Source organism: Symphalangus syndactylus, chromosome 6 (assembly GCF_028878055.3).
Source record: "Symphalangus syndactylus isolate Jambi chromosome 6, NHGRI_mSymSyn1-v2.1_pri, whole genome shotgun sequence".
NCBI lineage: Eukaryota > Metazoa > Chordata > Mammalia > Primates > Hylobatidae > Symphalangus > Symphalangus syndactylus.
Window position 1 is genome coordinate 29,914,213 of NC_072428.2, and position 19,981 is coordinate 29,934,193.

The following is a 19,981-nucleotide window of genomic DNA, read 5'->3' on the forward strand; positions in this document are numbered from 1 at the left end:
TTTCATTCTGATGACAACTTTATAAAGTGGGTATAATTTCTTCCTACATTTAATAATAAGCATAAAAGGAACATGGAACATGCCAAAGTCACTAAACTAGTTAAGAGGTACATCTAAAACTGAAACAAATTCTCATCTGACTCCAATGCGGATGCTTGTGAATATAGTAGTTTCCCCCATATTTAGGTAAGTTACATTGTATTCATTCAATTTTTGTTTATTAAACAATCCTGATATGCAAGATACTCTTTTACAAGTTGACATTAGAGTGGCAAACACAATTCTGCCTTCATAGAACATTCAAGTAAGAGAAGAAATGCAATTTTAAAATAAGTAAAATATTAAGTATGTCTTGTGGTCAGTGCATTTCAGAAAAATACCGTAGATAGGAAGGATGAAGGTGTGAAAGGAGTGGGGGGTGTCATTTTAGTAAAGAACATAGTAATATTTGAGCAAAGATACAGAGTGAGGCAGTTAGACACACAGATAAACTGGAGGAAGAATGATCAACACAGAAAATTTTAAAATGCACAATCTGGATTTGCATTGAATTGTTACCTAAGCGTGAAAGAAACTGAAATTTTGGAGTTATATTCTTGGAGCAGCTACCAAAACCCTACCATTGACTGCCAGTTTGTAAGGCATAGAGTGTTTTGTGTTTTTATTTCCTTACCAATCCTTTCTTCTCCGTTCCTTCCTTTCCCCCCCAGCAGGCACTCTCGAGCATGCTGGCTTGCTCTCTCTCTCTCTCTCTCTCTGTCCCTGTCTTTCTCTCTGTCTCTCCATCATTTTCCCCATTGGTTATTACAGAAGCAAGAAATCCTGGTTTGGTTAAACAGCAATTGGCAAACGGCATGTGCTGTTGGGGAGCAGGCACTGGCTTGTGGATCACAAGATGTCATTTCTCTAAATCTGCCACTTCCTTAGCATGCAATTTCCTTTTCCCAAGTCTCTAAGGGTCCTCTAAACTCTAAAATTATCTAAATGTGAATTTAATGCTTATAAAAGATAAAACGACAATTTATATTTATTTTCCATGGAACACAAGAAATTAAACCTATAGAAGTTCATTACTCATTTCCTGCTCCTATTCCACTCACAATTTAGTTTTCTAGGCAGAGATTTTTTTGTTTACTTTTTTCTTTAATTCCTATAACTCATCTATTTCTGGAAAAGAAATACACAGCATCATCTTGCTGGAGGAAAGCTAAATGAATTTTGAACATTTGCCAAATACCACCACATTAATCAAGTTTTTTCAGATCTTTTTTTCCCCCTACCCTACAGTGCTGACTAGAGCTAATCATTTTATTTTCTAAATTCCTTCACATTTGTTTTCATTTTTTCTGCCCTCCCTTCCTTCCTTCTTTCCTTCCTTCTTTCCACCCACCCCCCCCACCCCCCCGGTCCGCTTTCTTTTTATTTTTCTTTCTTGGTATATTGGAGAAGTCAGCATAATATCTGGGTGAAAAAACTATCTGTACACCAAACCTCTATGACATGCAATTTACCCATGTAACAAACATGCACATATACCTCTTTAACCTAAAAGTTGGAAAGCAAAGAAAATTTTTCAGTAAATGCGTATTAACAGAATAAAAATGAAAAAAGAAATATATAACAGAAGTAGAAAAATTCAAGTAAATTAAGAGAACAAATAATGTTAGAGTATGCAGATAGTTTTAAATCATTGTCCTGATGAATGACATACAAAGATATTGCTATGGCTTGCATATGGTTTGTTTGGTCCAGGTCTCATGTTGAAATTTGATCTCTAATGTTGAAAGTGAAGACTGGTGGGAAGTGTTTGGGTCATGGAGGCGCATCCGTCAATATGTTTTCAGAGCAAAACAGAGCACAACTGGAAATGCATTCTAAAATTATAATCTAAAAGAAAGAAAATCTGTGTTAGCAGGAATGTTCCTTTAAGCCTATGAATAATAAAACGTAGAAACTATTGCCATCTTAATAAACAAGTTTATTCTAGTTACACAGGCTAAAACCCTAGGAGTGATCTTGACTCCTCATTATCTCTTGTACCCTACTCAAATCCTTCACCAAATTCTTTTAACTTAGCATGAAGCATTAACTCTTTAGTACATATCACTCTTTAGCACATACTACTAACGCGTAATGTGTTTTTACTTATTTGTCTTTGTTCATTATTTGTTCCCCTCACTAAGGTATTTTTTGTGAGCCTGGCCTGGCCTATATATATGTATGTGTGTGTGTGTGTGTGTGTGTGTGTGTACATTTTTTCCCACTTTTGTTGTCTTGTTTGTTGACTGCTTTCTCCTTAACATCTACAACAGGGTCTGACACATAGTTACCATTCAATAAATGTTTATTGAATGACTAACTGGATTTAAATGCCCAAATCCTGTCTAAACTGTCTTTAAATGATAGCTCAAAGCTGATCATTTATCAACATCTGATTATAGTTAATTAAATGAACAGAAGTCCATTCGATTCTCCAAAATGTTCTTCCTGTATCCATCTTTTGCTCCTACCACATGATAGCCAGGGTGGCCCTTTTAAAAACCCAAGATAATTGATATTAAATCTCTATTCAAACCTTCCAATAATTCTGCATCTCCAGGTAAAGCCGTAGTCCATACAACAGCCCACTGGGCATATGCATCATCTAGCTCCTTACTATCATTCCCTGTCCAGCTCCTACAGCTCTACCCTCATGCCCTCCAATCCAGCTGCACCAGGTTATTTGATGTAAAGTATGTCCTCACTGTGGGGTTTTTGCACTTGCTTGTCTCTCTGCAGATAATGCTCAATCTCTGTTTTAGCCAGGGTTCTGTTCACTTGTCACCTCATCAGAGAATCACTGTTTGACCATTATTTCTAAAATACAGTCTCCATAGTTCTCCCTCTGCTCACAATGCTTTATTATTTTTTATTATTATCAGCACCTGACATCAAATGATAACACACACACCCATATAAAACATATATGCTATATATGTACATATACATCAACATCTGGCATTGAATGTGTACATTTATATGTATAAATGTTATGTCTATCTCCTCCTAACTATAAGTGCTATAAGTGCAGTGACTGTTTTGTTCATCGCTATATCCTGATAATTAGTTCATTGTTAATTCTATCGTAATCTCTTAGTAATTGTTAAATTAACTAATAAATGAATGGTATGCTTATATATGGGAATATTTTGCATCCATTAAATTGCTTTGCAGACTGACAATGTACAGAAATGCTTAAACTATTATCTTAAGTTAAAAAGCTGTTTTAGGCTATTCTCACACATTTCATTTGAAATATAATTTTCCTTCTGAATGTAATTTTGTAAAACAATATAAATGTAAGGACAAACAGTGAAAAACTATAGTATGAAGGAAATGTAAAATGTGTTATCTATTTTAACTAGGTAGTGGTAGTCCTCTCTCCCTCACAGATATTTTTTTTTCTTGCTAGGAGTTATTTGTATCATAACGGCAGAATTTAAAAAGCTTTTTAGAGTTAGTATTAGCATCAGTCAACATCTGAGAGCAACAGTGGAGACAGCCATATTGCATTTGGTTAATGAAGCTAATTATTCTGCCATCAGTGAGATCTTCTGAAACACAAATGAAACCTACTAATGTGTTTTGGTTGTTCTCAAGGGCACAGATCCTTATTTTTATGAAATCCTCCCCATGTGGTGATGAGATATTTATTGCACATATGCCCAGAACATCAATTAAATATCAAATTAAAAAAATGTTTAAGCAATAGCACTAAATTACAATACCAAATATTATATTTCCTCTTTTTAAGATGACTTTCTCCCACATTGTAACATTTCTGAAATCACGGCAGTAACCTGTTTTTCCTAAAAGCTCATTAATTCGATGATGCTTCCTACAATTGATAGTGTCTTAAAATCTAAAAAGATCAAAGAGTTAAGAAAAACAGATTTTCACAAAAAAAAAGACAACAGCTTTCTGGAACAGGTGGTAACAGTTACACAGTAAGTCTGATTATGACAAATAGAACTCTTGCTGTTCTCTAGTAGCATAATAATAGGAAGGCATACATCCATAAAAAATGCAGTCTCAAAGCTCAATAAAATCGCTTCATATGTTGAAGAACAAAGGCTGACAGAGTGGCAAGGGAATCAATATTGGTTTCAACAAATCCAAGTTAAAATCTTCGTTTTATCATTTGTTAGCTGGGTGGCAGTGGGTCCGTTACAGTTTTTTAACGTTAGACTTTAGAATAAAATAGTCCCATAGAATAGTTCCAAGGATTAAATGAAAGAATCTATGCATAGTTACTCAAACACATAAATATATATTATCTTCCTTTTGTTTGCTTTCAATTCACAATTTGAGTATTGAGACAACTACAAAAAAATAAGTAATTTAGGGCTACCAAAAAGTCCTATCTTTCATTTTAAAGCCCAAGTAGATAGGAAACAATGTAATTACTTCGAGTATGCCAGTGGAAAATTTTAAATTTAATCCATAATCTGTTTTCTAATCATCAATTGTATGCTTCATGTTGAAAACTTATGCTGACTCAAGTGGGAATGCATTGTCTTTTAAATTTTGTTTGCATATCAGCATCAGTTCCAAACTTAAAGGAACTGACCAATATAATATAGCAGACTGTTATGATCACAACATAAACCTTACAGCTATCTCTGGGAGTAAAATCTTAATAGCTACATTATTCCAGCTCAGTCATTCTTATTTACTATAATGTCATTTTATTTTGTTACTCTGTTACATTGTATTGTTTCAGCATCTGAAAATCGATGCTCTACTTCCTGGAGAATTTTAAATGTGTGAGTAGATTATTATTTGGCCTTCACTTACTTGCAACTGTACAAACTTTCCATACCTTGCTAATAATGGCTTGCTCCAGGATTATCAGAATAGGTGACAATACGGGAGCACATGATAATAATGACCTAAGGTTATTTTCATAATTTCTGATTTATATGTCATCTCTGATAAATATTGTCTAATTTGAGTCTCACAACAGCTTTCACTACAATTCTGCTCAATTTCTGTTTATAAGAAGAAACTAATATTGATATTTCCATTTCTCAAATTGGAAAACTCAGGCAAAGATGGTATGTACCCAAGTAGTAAGTGACAGGGTTGGTACCTGAAACTGGACCTTTTGACCACCAATAAATTTCATGATTTTAAAAATTATCCTACAGAAGCTTTCTGTGAAGAATAAATTCATGAATGGTCCATACATGGCTTGCTCTGTGGTTAGGACACAATAACAACAAGGACCCAGACTTATTAATTCTTTGGGGTTCCTTTGTTGCCTACTTCTCCCTAGCCCTATTGTTCTAAAGTACTACCACTAGCCAGTAGCAATGAGGGTACTGACAGAGCTGTGCTCCAAGAACAACACAGGGAAGCAAATCCTGCAGATAAACTGCTTTCCATTGTGTCAGTGTGCCAGCGTTTTCTACTCGCCATCTTTCCCTGCACTCTTCCAATCCTCACCCATCCACCCATGTCAGTGAGTGGATAGCTTGAATCAAGCAATATGAGTAAGACAAACATAAATCACAGTTATTATCTTCTAGTGAGGAGTCATCCAAAGTGCTATAATAGAAAGGAAGTAGCATCTAAATAACTATGTATTAAGGAGGACTTCAGTAAGACTGATGTTAGAAAGGCAATTCTATGGCTGGGCGCAGTGGCTGACCTCTCTAATTCCAGTGCTTTGGGAGGCCAAGCTGGGTGGATTGCCTGAGGTCAGGAGTTCGAGACCAGCCTGCCCAACATGGTAAAACCCCATCTCTATTAAAAATACAAAAAATTAGCCAGATGTGGTGGTGGGCGCCTGTAATCCCAGCTACCTGGGAGGCTGAGGCAGGAGAACTGCTTGAACCTGAGGCAAAGGTTGCAGTGAGCTGAGATCATGACACTGCACTACTCCAGCCTGGGCGACAAGAGCAAAATACCGTCTCAAAAGAAAAAAAAAAAAAAAAAGGCAATTCTACTACTTAAGAAGAGTTTTGTTTTAAGCCTTTAAATACTGTATATAAAGGCCTATCATCACAATTTAAATACAAAAGAGAATAATATTTAGATCAGGTCCTCAGCGAGAAAATTAACAAAGCACTAACTCATAACTAGTGAGAAAACTCACAGTGATAAATGACACCACAGAGCGCAAAAAAAGGGTGTATTCTACAGCAGACTTTCCAAAGAGGTTGTGTGTGTGTGTGTGTGTGTGTGTGTGTGTGTGTGTGTGTGTGTGAGAGAGAGAGAGAGAGAAAGAAAGAGAGAGACAGAGAATGCTCTTTCATCCATTTGTCCTAATCCTAAAAGTATTCTTTAAGCACCTACTATGGGTCAGGTACTATTCTTGATTCTGGTGCTAAAGGTGGCAGCAAGATTGACAGTTTCTGTCTTCTGGAAACACAAAATTGGGGTGAATAACCTAAATAAATAACTTTAGGTAATCAGTATTATGAAGAAAAATCCATCAAGATTAGGAGACAGAAAGTAAGTCTGATGTGAACCCGGCTTATTTCAGTGTAGAGCCCTAGGATAAGCACATATTTATTGTGAACAAGGAACACAAGACGGTTGAGCTGTCTGCAGCTCGTGAGAAAAGGGAAGCATTAGGAAATGGCCTAGAGAAACCAGACCCAGATTCTGTAAGGTCTCTGAATACCAGAGTGAGTTTGTATTTTAAATGTAATGGGAAACCTGTTGAGACAGGAGCACAGAAATGATGGGATTTAATCTTCCTTTTATTAAAGCTTTCTGTGAGTCCTGCGTGGAAAATCATCTATAAGGAGGCAAGATTTTGAGCAGGGAGATCTGTTAGGAAGTTATTGTACCAGCGTACCAAAAGAAGGTAGCAGACGGACCCAGGAGCAGCACTGAATGTGGTAAGCAGTAGTCAGATTCTGAATATATTTTTGAAAATTGAGGCAATATGTGTTCAATAAACAATTGACAGGATTTACAATTGGACCTTATGGCATAGAAAGGAGCTTATGTGTTCAATAAACAATTGACAAGATTTACAGTGACTGTGAGACTGTCATAACTGAAAAATATGTTCCTTCAGTGTAATTCCCTCATTTCTGTAATCTTAAGTAGGTTAGGAATATTAGAAGAAAGTTATTTCTTAATGCCATCTTCATATAAAATGCTTCTAGGAAAAAATAATGGGAATTAGTGGATATTATCTATGGAATGAAAGTTATAGAAGGAAAGCAAAATCACCATGTACTCCTTTTTGACCATAACTATTTAAAGAAATAGACCAATGCGTATTCCACTGAGCTAAACTATTATGTTTGTAGAAAGCAAATAGATGTTTCAGAACTCTAATATGAACCCATTCCTGAGGAAGTCATTTTATAACATTAGCAAAATGTTGATTTCATAACAAGATTAGATAGATGTGTGTTTGGGTTGGTTGGACTCAAATTATGCTGGTCTTAATGAGCCCTAAATATTTCTTATTTTTTTTTTTTGAGACGGAGTTACACTCTTGTTGCCCAGGCTGGAGTGCAATGGCACGATCTCGGCTCACCGCAACCTCCGCCTCCTGGGTTCAAGCGATTCTCCTGCCTCAGCCTCCCTAGTAGCTGGGATTACAGACATGTGCCACCACACCTGGCTAATTTTGTATTTTTAGTAGAGATGGGGTTTCTCCATGTTGGTCAGGCTGGTCTCGAACTCCCGATCTCAGGTGATCTGCCTGCCTCAGCCTCCCAAAGTGCTGGGATTACAGGCATGAGCCACCGCGCCCGGCCCTAAAATATTTCATTTCTAAGTTACCTGAGTTTATAGCCACATGGGCATGGGAAGAATCAAGCATCAGGCACTTGTTAACATGGATTACTGTGTCCTTGTCATTTTCCAGCATACTGAGAAGAAAAAAACGTAGGCAATGGTAGTGGGGCTTCCAACAGTAATAAATAAAATTATTGCCACACCAGGATTTCAAATTCATTGCTACAAGGATCAGCACTTTTGAGAATAATTTTGTGAGTGTTGGGGGGTATATGGAATGCTGCTCTGGCATTGTGAGCTTCTTTATGAAAAATAGAATTAAAGGCTATGTGATGTCAATAAAAAATGAAGAAAACAAAAAATCAAAACTTTCCGACTCAATTAGCTTTTTAACTAATCATTACCCAAATGTATTTTAACATGCAGCTTTATCTTCACCTTGTACTTTCTGCCTGAAACTTATTAACATCTTACAGAACTAGTGTCTTTGGAAATCACTAACCACTTTTTACCTTAAGGCCTTTGTGCCTAGTGTGGTGATTAAAAGAGAAGGCTAGAGATCGAGGCTTTCTTGGTTGAAATCTCAGCTCTCCGTTGACTAGCTATGTGACATTTGGCAAATTATTTTCTCTCTTGGTGAATAAGTTTCCTCATCTGTAAAAATAAGTGCTACCTAACTAAAAGTGTTGTTATGAGAATTAAGTGAGATAAGACAGGTAAAGTGTATAATAATAAAGAGTCCAGTAAATTATTATTTATCATGCCATAAAAGTATCCCCCCACCTTTTTTTTTTTTTTTTTTTTTTTTTTTTTTGAGGCAGAGTCTCACTCTGTTGCCCAGGCTGGAGTGCAGGGGTGTGATCATAGCTCACTGTAGCCTCCAACTGCTGGGCTCAAGTGATACTCCCATCTCAGCCTCCTGCATAGCTGGGACTACAGTCGTGTACCACCATGCTTGACTAATTATTTTCTTTTTGTAGAAACAGGGTCTCACCACTTTGCTAATGCTGGTCTTAAACTCCTGGGCTTAAGCAGTCCTCCTGCTTCAGCCTCCCAAAGCACTAGTATTACAGGTGGGAGCCACCACACCCAGCCTAAAATCACTTTTGATGATCACAGAAACAGCTGTTTAGTGTAGATCTGTCTGGGCCCAACAGAATTTGGTGTGAAAGATAAGCTTAGTTAGTGACTGAATAAAGCAATGAACAAATATTTGTTGAACCCCCATGATGTGCTAGGAGCTATGATGAAGTTATACCTTTTTATTTATTTCAAGTCCTACTAAGAACGGCTCATTGATCCCTATTTACTAGTGAAATCACTAAAGCTCAGAGAGGTTAAGTAATATACTACAGTTACACAGCTAGTGGATATAAGAATAAAGATGTGACCAATGGCTGGCTGGAAAAATAACATTTTTTTCATGATATATACCCATCCTGTTAGGGAGCCTTAGTAGCAATGTCCTTCTTTGAATCAACAAAGCCATTAATATTGTTTCCTTCATGGTTCTCATTTGGAACAATGAGAAATATCAATCCTTAATGAAACACTGACCACATGCAGTTAAGTCTGCCTCAGCATTAATATTCTCATGGGGCAGCTCAAAGTGGTTAACTGTAAAAAAGCCATAAATAGATGCATTAGTCAGGAAATTCCCATGCAATAATCAGCCCAATGCAGGAACCTGGTACTCTGCACGCTAAAGGCAAACTTAGAGAATGTAACTGCTTTGCATTTAAAAGAGAACATGTATTGCCAAAGTGCTTACTCATGCTTTATTTAACTGTACTCTTGGTATATTTGACATTATTTTACTTGGTTTCTTTTCAAAGATGATTAAAACACTCAGGCCAGGCGTCTTCTTTTCAAAGACGATTAAAACACTTTTATTACGTGGCTCACGCCTGTAATCCCAGTGGGTGGATTGCCTGAGGTGGGTGGCCAAGGTGGGTGGATTGCTTGAGGTTGGGAGTTTGAGACCAGCCTGGCCAACATGGTGAAACCTCATCTCTACTAAAAATACAAAAATTAGCTGGGTGTGGTGGTGCGCGCCTGTAGTCCCAGCCACTTGAGAGGCTGAGGCAGGAAAATCCCTTGAACCTGGCAGGCAGAGGTTGCAGTGAGCTGAGATCACACCACTGTACTCCAGCCTGGGCGACAGAGCAAGACTCTGTCTCAAAAATAATAATAATGATAAAATAATAAAAAAACACTCATAGATATGCACCTAACTCTAAAAGAGTATTTCCCAGCCAGGTGTTACATCCAGCTGGATTCTTGAAATGCTTAGTGATACTACACAGTAAGCTGGAGACTGTACCTCACCTTCATTATAAAGGCAAACACCTCATCATTTATATGTATTTTAACTGCAGAAGCTGTGATGTCTTTCTAACTTGAATAAATGACAGATTGATGCTGGGGGATGCTAAAATAGTGAATATGAGATACAATGCCTGGAGAGAGATAAATACAGGTCAGCTGGAACAAATAACTGAGACACAAAAGTGATGAGAAAAGAATTATAAAGTTACGAGCATCCAATTATGTTAAACATTCAAAGAAAGTGCTTTTTATATTTGGAATGGCAAGCTGTCAAAAATAAAATGCAAGGAATTAACTGGAAGGTTTTTCAATAGAGTGATTGTTAAACTATACATTGGTTCTAATTTAAAGGACAGGTTAGTGAAGGGTGCCTTGAAAACTCTCCCACCTGTATGGATATTTTGGACAAGAAAAACTTCAGGTTTGTTTTTTGTTCTTATTTTTTAAATTAGAAAATAACTGATAATATAGTTTGAGCATCCCAAATCCAAAATGCTCCAAAATCTGAAACTTTTTGAGTGTTGAGATGATGCTCAGTGGAAATGCTCACTGGAGCGCTTCAGATTTCAGATTTTCCGATTTGGGATGCTCAGTGAGTAAGTATATAATACAAATATTCTAAAATAAATTGAAATCTGAAATACTTCTGGTCTCAAGAATTTTGGATAAAAATACTCAGCTTGTAGTAATCTTCAGAAGTAATTACTACAGGAAAGGCCTTTGTATTCTGAGTGAATTTTTTTCTGATGAGATGCTCTTTTTGATTCTGTATACAAAATGAACCTGCTGGTCGCTGGCTTTCTTTAATTAAAAAACTTAATAAGCCAGCACTATTTCTGTGCCACACATAAAACAAAAATTATTATAAGAAATGTGACTAATTTGTAGTCATACAGAATGCTATTATAAATAGCAAAATTCATAGTTTTAAAAGTTATGAAGAGTGATTTAACAATGCCTATAGAGAAAAACGAAGATACAGTTTTTAGGCCAGAAATTCTTTATCCTGGCCACACTAAATATTTACCGGACAGGTTGTTAAAAGTATGTATACTAATTTCACTCCCCAGACCAACTAAAACTGATTTTCTGGAACTGTGATCCAGGAAGCATTAAAAAGCCCTCTGGTGATTTGAATGTGTAACCAGAGTTGAGAACTCTTTATGTAGGCACTGAGGCCTGGCCACTGATGTATCCACTACTGAAAACTCAGGGCTTCATTTCTTCAGGTTATGTGTCAAGGCACTGAGGTTGCAAAATAAGTGTTGGCACATTAGTATCACTTTTTGATTAATTTTGGCTTTATTTTATTTCTATTAAATTCATGAAAATGAAAACCCAATTCAAAAGAATTGTTTATGGGCAAGCTACAGATTTGAATGCAAAGCTTGCTCAATTGAAGCAAATCTTTTTTTTTTTTTTTTATTATACTTTAGGGTTTTAGGGTACATGTGCACAATGTGCAGGTTTGTTACATATGTATCCATGTGCCATGTTGATTTCCTGCACCCATTAACTCGTCATTTAGCATTAGGTGTATCTCCTAATGCTGTCCCTCCCCCCTCCCCCCACCCCACAACAGTCCCCGGAGCGTGATGTTCCCCTTCCTGTGTCCATGAGTTCTCATTGTTCAATTCCCACCTATGAGTGAGAACATGTGGTGTTTGGTTTTTTGTCCTTGCGATAGTTTACTGAGAATGATGTTTTCCAGTTTCATCCATGTCCCTACAAAGGACACGAACTCATCATTTTTTATGGCTGCATAGTATTCCATGGTGTATATGTGCCACATTTTCTTAATCCAGTCTATCGTTGTTGGACATTTGGGTTGGTTCCAACTCTTTGCTATTGTGAATAGTGCTGCAATAAACATACGTGTGCATGTGTCTTTATAGCAGCATGATTTATAGTCCTTTGGGTATATACCCAGTAATGGGATGGCTGGGTCAAATGGTATTTCTAGTTCTAGATCCCTGAGGAATCGCCACAGAAATGATGCCGCATAGCTACAACTATCTGATCTTTGACAAACCTGACAAAAACAAGAAATGGGGAAAGGATTCCCTATTTAATAAATGGTGCTGGGAAATCTGGCTAGCCATATGTAGAAAGCTGCAACTGGATCCCTTCCTTACACCTTATACAAAAATTAATTCAAGATGGATTAAAGACTTATATGTTAGACCTAAAACCATTAAAATCCTACAAGAAAACCTAGGCAATACCATTCAGGACATAAGCGTGGGCAAGGACTTCATGTCTAAAACACCAAAAGCAATGGCAACAAAAGCCAAAATCGACAAATGGGATCTCATTAAACTAAAGAGCTTCTGCACAGCAAAAGAAACTATCATCAGAGTGAACAGGCAACCTACACAATGGGAGAAAATTTTTGCAACCTACTCATCTGACAAAGGGCTAATATCCAGAATCTACAATGAACTCAAACAAATTTACAAGAAAAAAACAACCCCATCAAAAAGTGGGCAGAGGACATGAACAGACACTTCTCAAAAGAAGACATTTATGCAGCCAAAAAACACATGAAGAAATGCTCCTCATCACTGGCCATCAGAGAAATGCAAATCAAAACCACAGTGAGATACCATCTCACACCAGTTAGAATGGCCATCATTAAAAAATCAGGAAACAACAGGTGCTGGAGAGGATGTGGAGAAATAGGAACACTTTTACACTGTTGGTGGGACTGTAAACTAGTTCAACCATTGTGGAAGTCAGTGTGGCGATTCCTCAGGGATCTAGAACTAGAAACTGAAGCAAATCTTATGTGACAACATCAAAAGGCAAAAAAGTAGATTGAAGTAAACTTGTCACTGTTAGAGGAAAAATAAATGAAATTTATAGTATTCACTAATGATGGGTCAGGATAGAATCTCTGAGTGTTACTAACATTCTAAATTCTGAGTGTCAAAATTTTATAGATCTTGAAATAGTAGTCTATATGTTCTTCAAAAATTGAAATTTTCAGCATAATGGTAAAAATTGTTATTTTTTATTATGAGATTGTTGTTCATCATATCATCCTCCTATATATTTGAATTCCAAACTATACATTTCTTAATTTCTTAAGCTCAGAATATTATACTCACCCATTACGTTAAAAACCAAACATGAACTTTTTCTTAAAAAAAAAAAAAATGCTAGTTTTTTTTAGAAGAACACAGCTTACCTTTGGAGAGAGGGAAAGGAGTAGGTAAATACTGATTATCCACTTACCCAAACAAAAATCGCTGAGGTCAGCAAAAGAACATCTCAGCGCAGAGTCATTTTTATTCTCCTCAGTATTAACTGAAATAAAATAAGACACTTTGTAGTTTTGGGAAATAAAAGCATAACAACAGAAAAATAACCATGGTGATAGATACATGGACAAATGATGGCCAAACATGATGAAATTTTTTAAACTTGATGAGTTAAAATTAGTTATTTAAAATTTCACTTCTTTTTCCTTTTTTTTTTTTTTTTTTTTTTTTTTAAAGAGACAGAGTCTTGCTGTCACTCAGGCTGGAGTGCAATGGCACGATCTCGGCTCACTGCAACCTCCGCCTCCTGGGTTCAAGCGATTCTTGTGCCTCAGCCTCCTGAGTTGCTGGGACTATAGGTGTGCATCATCATGCCTGGCTAACTTTTGTATTTTTAGTAGAGACAGGGTTTCACCATCTTGGCCAGGCTGGTCTCGAACTCCTGGCCTCCAGTGATCTGCCCACTTTGGCCTCCCAAAGTGCTGGGATTATAGTTGTGAGCCATCGTGCCTGGCCTAAAATTTCACTTTCAATAAGGGAAAAATGAAACACCTATAGTATGTTTTAATATCCTCATCTTCTTGAACAATTTGCCACTTTACATAGTAGACATATTTGTAAGCTAACTACAATATGTAGTGATATCACAATAGTATTGAAACAATAATTTTGACATTTTTTAGTTATCCAGAAAAAGAAGCAACCATATGGACTCATAAGGGACTGCGTTCTTATAAGAAAAAGCAACAAAAGGATTGAAAAATAAAAACACGGCTGGGTGCAGGGGCTCACATCTTTAATCCCAGGACTTTGGGAGGCTGAGGCAGGTGGATCACGAGGTCAGGAGTTTGAGACCAGCCTGACAAACATGATGAAACCCAGTCTCTACTAAAAATACAAAAATTAGCCAGGCATGGTGGCGTGTGCCTGTAATCCCAGTAGTCAGGAGGCCGAGGCAGCAGAATAACTTGAACCCGGGAGGCAGACGTTACAGTGAGCCGACATCACGCCACTGCACTCCAGCCTGGGCGACAGAGCGAGACTCCATCTCTAAAAAAAGAAAAAAAAAAAAACATACCCTATCCACTGCACAACAGGGAGCTTGGTTGTATTTAAATTCTTAACTCTTATAAAAGGGAGTTGTCTAAAGGGATAGTGTGTGTCTTAGTGGGCAAATGTGTGCAGAAGAGTGCTTAAGGCTAGCCACAACGTTTCTTTGTGTGGCATCTTGCTGGTATGTCTCTAAAATTCAGCCCTTGCACACCAGCCTTGGGTTGCCAACACTTGTCCAACTAAATCTTTATGTCACTAAATCTTCACTGCTTTATTGTCAGTTGTAAAGTCTTCAGCCCTTTTTTTTTTTTTTTGAGACGGAGTCTTGCTCTGTCACCCAGGCTGGAGTGCAGTGGCGCGATCTCCGCTCACTGCAAGCTCCGCCTCCCGGGTGCACGCCATTCTCCTGCCTCAGCCTCCCGAGTAGCTGGGACTACAGGCGCCCGCCACCGCGCCCGGCTAATTTTTTGTACTTTTAGTGGAGACGGGGTTTCACCGTGTTAGCCAGGATGGTCTCGATCTCCTGACCTCGTGATCCGCCCGCCTCGGCCTCCCGAAGTGCTGGGATTACAAGCGTGAGCCACTGCGCCCGGCCTTCCAGCCTTTATTTTTAGAAAACTGATGACATTTTCTATTTGAATACTGGTTATATGTTCACGCCAGGAATGTTACTCATCAACAAGAGGGATGCAAACAGTGGCGAAATGCACCAGTGATTCATGTAGCTGGGACTTCCACTGCAAACAAATATTAGGTCCAGACTCCATGGGATTGGCCACCTTCAAGATAAGGAAGAGATAAAACACATCTGGCCAACAAATGGCATGGTGTACTGGTCTCCTTTCTATGCCAGCCTCCTTCCTGAAGAGCTCTATAAAACTGGTCCAATGGAAAAAGGAAGGAAAGGAGTGTTTGGAAAACACGTAGTTTTTATAAGTTGAACAAGAAAATAGGAATTGCTGCTCACCTTGCTCTGCTTTGTCAGTGGAGATTAAGGTTATAGATGTGGGAGCCTGAGATTCACTCTCGGTTGACTGGAAGAGGGATGTAGACTGGCTCAAGCTCTTTGAGTAAGCATAGCTCTGGGCGAGGCAAGGCAGGGATCTCCGAGACGGTTTTAATGGAGTTTCTTTTGTTATCTCACTCTTGCTTATATTCATACCTGCAAATCCAAAATGTTGAGTTTTAGCAATAAAAAATCAGTAGAGATCAATAAAAAGTTTTAATTCTTGTGATACCTGTTTCAGGAATGAACTATTGAAAAGCGCCACCTAGATATTAGAAATAATTGAGTTAGTTTTGTTTATATTTTGTCAGGGAGAGTGTTTGAGATTTTTGTTAAATAGTTCTGAGATATAACTGTTTCCTGTTTGAGCTTTCACCACTCTTTTAAAAGTTCTGTGAAAAAAGAACTGATGTTTAAGTTCATTTGGGGAATTATGACAGCAATTATTTGGATACTCTTTAAATAAACCTTATGATTTAGGCTTTCAAACAGCAAAATAAATAAAACCCAATATATAAACATTGAAATTACTAAATGGGGCCCTTCTTTCTACACCCTCCCCTCCCTCAAACACATACACAATGTCCTAACAGTGACTTAGAGGCTGGAAAGAGATAGCCTAACATAGTATAAAAACCGGGCAGCAAGCAGGGATCAAGACACCAACCCTGTGCTTGGTGTTAGAGTTACTTCCCTCACGCACAGATTCTTATCTGCCAGAAGTCAGAATGCCCTTCAACCAAACTAGTCCTCCAAAAGCAGAAGTCCCCCTACACTGTGTGATCCAGGAAAGAATGGCTCCACTTCCCCATCGCCATTCCTCTTCATCCCATAATGTCAATCCCTGGTCACTCCTCTCCCTTGGCACTCTAAACCTCAATGTCTCTGGACACTGTCATTTCTAACATCTCCCACCCACACTCTCTCACTGTGTCCCTGGGAACTCACATAAAACATCAGAAAATCCACTTAATGTCCTCCTTAGATTTTTCTGTGGATCACCCATTTCCCTCCATAATTTCACCCAAACCTGGCACTGCCCCATATCCCCCCAGTGACACTGCTTTTCTTGCAGCCGCCTCCAGTGGAGGCTCTTTTCTCTTCCACAACCTCGTATCAACTTTACTTGAGATGGAGTAGATATCCTTCCTGTACCCTTCTTGTACCTAATTGCCTGTCTCAGTTCATTCTTCATGCTTCCTCTCTAAAAATCAGTGTTCAAATTCCTGTCATTAAACTATTCTTCGTCTTCTTTATTACTGTCATTTTCATTTACCACTTCCAGGTTATTTCCCACCATTTAAAAAGAAGTTAGCTTTTAACACTACTCTTTTGCTTATATTCTGCTTAACACCCACTGTCATTCATATTATATATTTTGTTTTATTTCTGTATACTTCCATAAAATGCAAGCTCTATAATGACACATGAGCCAAATAAAATATTTTCTTTATAAATTATCCAGTCTCAGGTAGTTCGTTATTACCTAAGACTGCATACTTTATAAAGAAATATATTATCGATGTGAAAACAGAGTATGGTAAATTGTACAAAGCTGCTTGATCGTGAATCACTCCCTAAAAAGTTTCTTACTGACACCTGAGTTGAGAAGTTGGCTATGTATGCTGTCTGCATAATGTGAATAAAACCATAAACCCCCCCGCCCAACCCAGTGTTGTGTTTGGACTTCACACCACATAAGGCAAAGGGACTTTTTATTGTGGAGTGCCTGTTACATGTCAGACTTTGTGGTTGCTGCCTTTATTTACTCACTTTGAGGGTATTGATGTATTTTACATAAGCAAATTACATAAAGTGTTCTCATTTTAAAAGGTTTTAAATTATAGAAGTAAATAGAAATAAAAAGTAAAATTAGTTTTACCTGATTATTAAATTCCAGTCTCTTCTCTAAATGAAATGAATGTTATCAGTTTATTGCTCTTTGTCTATGTATTCATATATGTAACTATGTATAAAATTTGTTTTCCTACACAAATGAAATTGTAGTTTGTCACATTATATATTATGTCTTAGGTATTTTTCCCATCTCAGTACATACAGATCTATCCCAGACTTTTTTGAGTTAAACATTTTTAAAAGCTTTATTGAGCTATAACTCACATACCATCAAATTGACTCCTTTAAGTATACAATTTAGCTGTTTTTAGTATATGCACAGAGTTGTGTAAATATCACTCTATGTGGCTTTAAAACGCTCCAAAAAGAAACATCATACCTATTAGCAGCCAATCCCCATTCCCTCTTCAGCTCAGTCTCTGGAAACTACTAACCTAATTTCTTGCCTCCATGCGTTTGCCGATTTTCTCCCTCTATATGGGTTGTCTTTGCACTTTTATGATTGTGTTCTTGGAAACACAATGCTTTTAATTTTGATGAATTTCGATTTATCTGTTTTTTTCTTTAGTTGTTTGTGCTTTAGGTGCTGTATCTACGAAAGCGTTATCTAATTCTAGGTCACGAAGATTTACTCCTATGTTTTCCTCTAAGAGTTTTATACTTTTAGCTCTCACACTTAGGTTATAATCCACTTGTAGCTAATTTTGTACATGGTGTGGAGGTAGGCTCCAACTTTATTCTTTTCCATGTAGATATCCAGTTGTTCCTGTACAAGTTGTTGAAAATGCCATCGACTTGTCTTGGTGCCCTTGTCTACAATCAATTATCCATAAATCTATGGATTCATTTCTGAACTCTCAATTCTAACCCACCATTCTATATGTCTACTCCTATGCCAAAACCACAATGTCTTTAGTACTGTAGCTTTGTAGTAAGTTTTAAAATCAGAAAATGTGAGTTCTTTACTTTCGTTCTCTCTTTCCAAGATTGCTTTGGCTATTCTTAGTCTTTTGTATTTCTATATAAATTTAAGGATCAACTTGTTAATTTATGCAAAAAAGGTAGCTATGATTTTTTTTTTTTTTTTTGGAGACAGAGTTTTGCTCTTTTCCCCAGCCTGGAGTGCAGTGGCGTGGCGCGATCTTGGCTCACTGCAATCTCTGCCCCTTGGGTTCAAGCCATTCTCCTGCCTCAGCCTCCTGAGTAGCTGGAATTACAGGTGCCTGCCACCATGCCCAGCTATTTTTTTTTTTTTAGTAGATACAGGGTTTCACCATATTGGCTAGGCTGATATTGAACTCCTGACCTCAGGTGATCCAACTGCCTCAGCTTCCCAAGATGCTGGGATTACAGGCATGAGCCACTGCGCCTGGCCGGCAGCTGTGATTTTGATAGGGATTCCATTGAATCTATAATCACGTCGGGGGTGAGTACTGCTGTCCGCTAGGTGACCAGCAAATAGTTTCTCTTAGTCTGTAGCCTACATTTTCATTCTCTTACTAGTGTCTTTTAAAAAGCAGAAGTTCTTAATTTTGACAAAATCTATCCTGTGATTGTTTTATGGTTCATGCTTTTGGTCAGGTGTTTTAAACTTTTCTTTATATAAGTTTTGCATATTGGTTAGCTCCTGCTCTCATTTAGCTATTGTAAATGCGAGTTTCTTTCCCGTTGTATTGAATTTATAAATAACCAATTGGATTATTTTAAACAATTGAGTAAAATACTGGCTTTAGCACTGAGGTGTAAATATTTTTTCAAGCTAAGAATGTACTATTCACTTTCCAGTTTATTATTTTTTTTGTTCAGTAGTGTGTTGAATTTTTTTCAAAGTTTATATAATTTTATTCCTTAGCTATCTTAATGTGTTGAATTCCATTAATGGATTTTCTAAAGTTAAATCCTCTTTTCATTCCCAGAAAACAAAAACAAAACATGCTTTGTCTTGATTAAATTACTATGTTGTTTCTCACTTTTCATTGAACCCAGACTGATAAACACACATACACACACACACACACACACACAGACAGACACACAAATTCTACCCTTGTTCCTTCGTCTGATTTTTGTCTTAGATTGATCATCTCTTGGTTGGATGAAGCTGTTTCCCTGAATGACTCCTCGGGAAGGGCTTAAGGTTACAGTATCCTCTGAGTTCTAACATGATGAAAACTATTTTCATATGATATCAATACCTGAAGAACAGTTTGATAAGATATAAAATCCTCGCTCCCATTTTCTTTCCTTGAATTTCCTGAAAATATTGCTCTACTTTTTCTTGTTTTGTACTTTGCTATTGAGAAATCTGATGCAAACCTGACTTTCTTCCCTTTGTAAACAATTGCTTTTTTGTCAGACACTTAGAGGATTTTTTTCCTTAGAGTTTAATAGTTTTACTACAATATGTTTTGGAGTTGACCAATCTAAATCAATTTTCCTGGAAATAATTTAGGCCCTTTTCAATATATAGGTTTGTCTTTTCTTTAATTTTTGGGAAGTGTTAATCTTGTTAAGTGTTAATTCTGTTATATTGTCTTGTTTATATTCTTCAGGGCTTCCAATTATGAATGCAGACACATATATACGTATACATGTTGAATCTTTGTTGATTATGTTCAATACCTAACAATTACTTTCTGATTTTTGTACCTTTTATATGATTCAAGGAACTTTTTTCATATCTATGATCCACATCTATGGTATGGTTTGTGTCCCCACCCAAATCTCT

General features: G+C 37.2%; 1 protein-coding gene across 2 annotated transcripts in view; it reads right to left on the bottom strand.

Annotated features, from left to right (window-relative positions):
* The window catches only part of ANO3 (anoctamin 3), a 471,431-nt gene that overhangs the window by 207,496 nt on the left and 243,954 nt on the right, over window positions 1–19,981 (bottom strand). For both annotated transcript variants that reach the window (XM_055282105.1, XM_055282106.2), the window contains 2 exons: window positions 15,358–15,552; window positions 13,312–13,383 (listed from right to left, as the gene is read on the bottom strand). In XM_055282105.1, coding sequence (XP_055138080.1) covers window positions 13,312–13,383; window positions 15,358–15,552 — 267 coding nt within the window. The remainder of the gene's footprint in view (window positions 1–13,311; window positions 13,384–15,357; window positions 15,553–19,981) is intronic.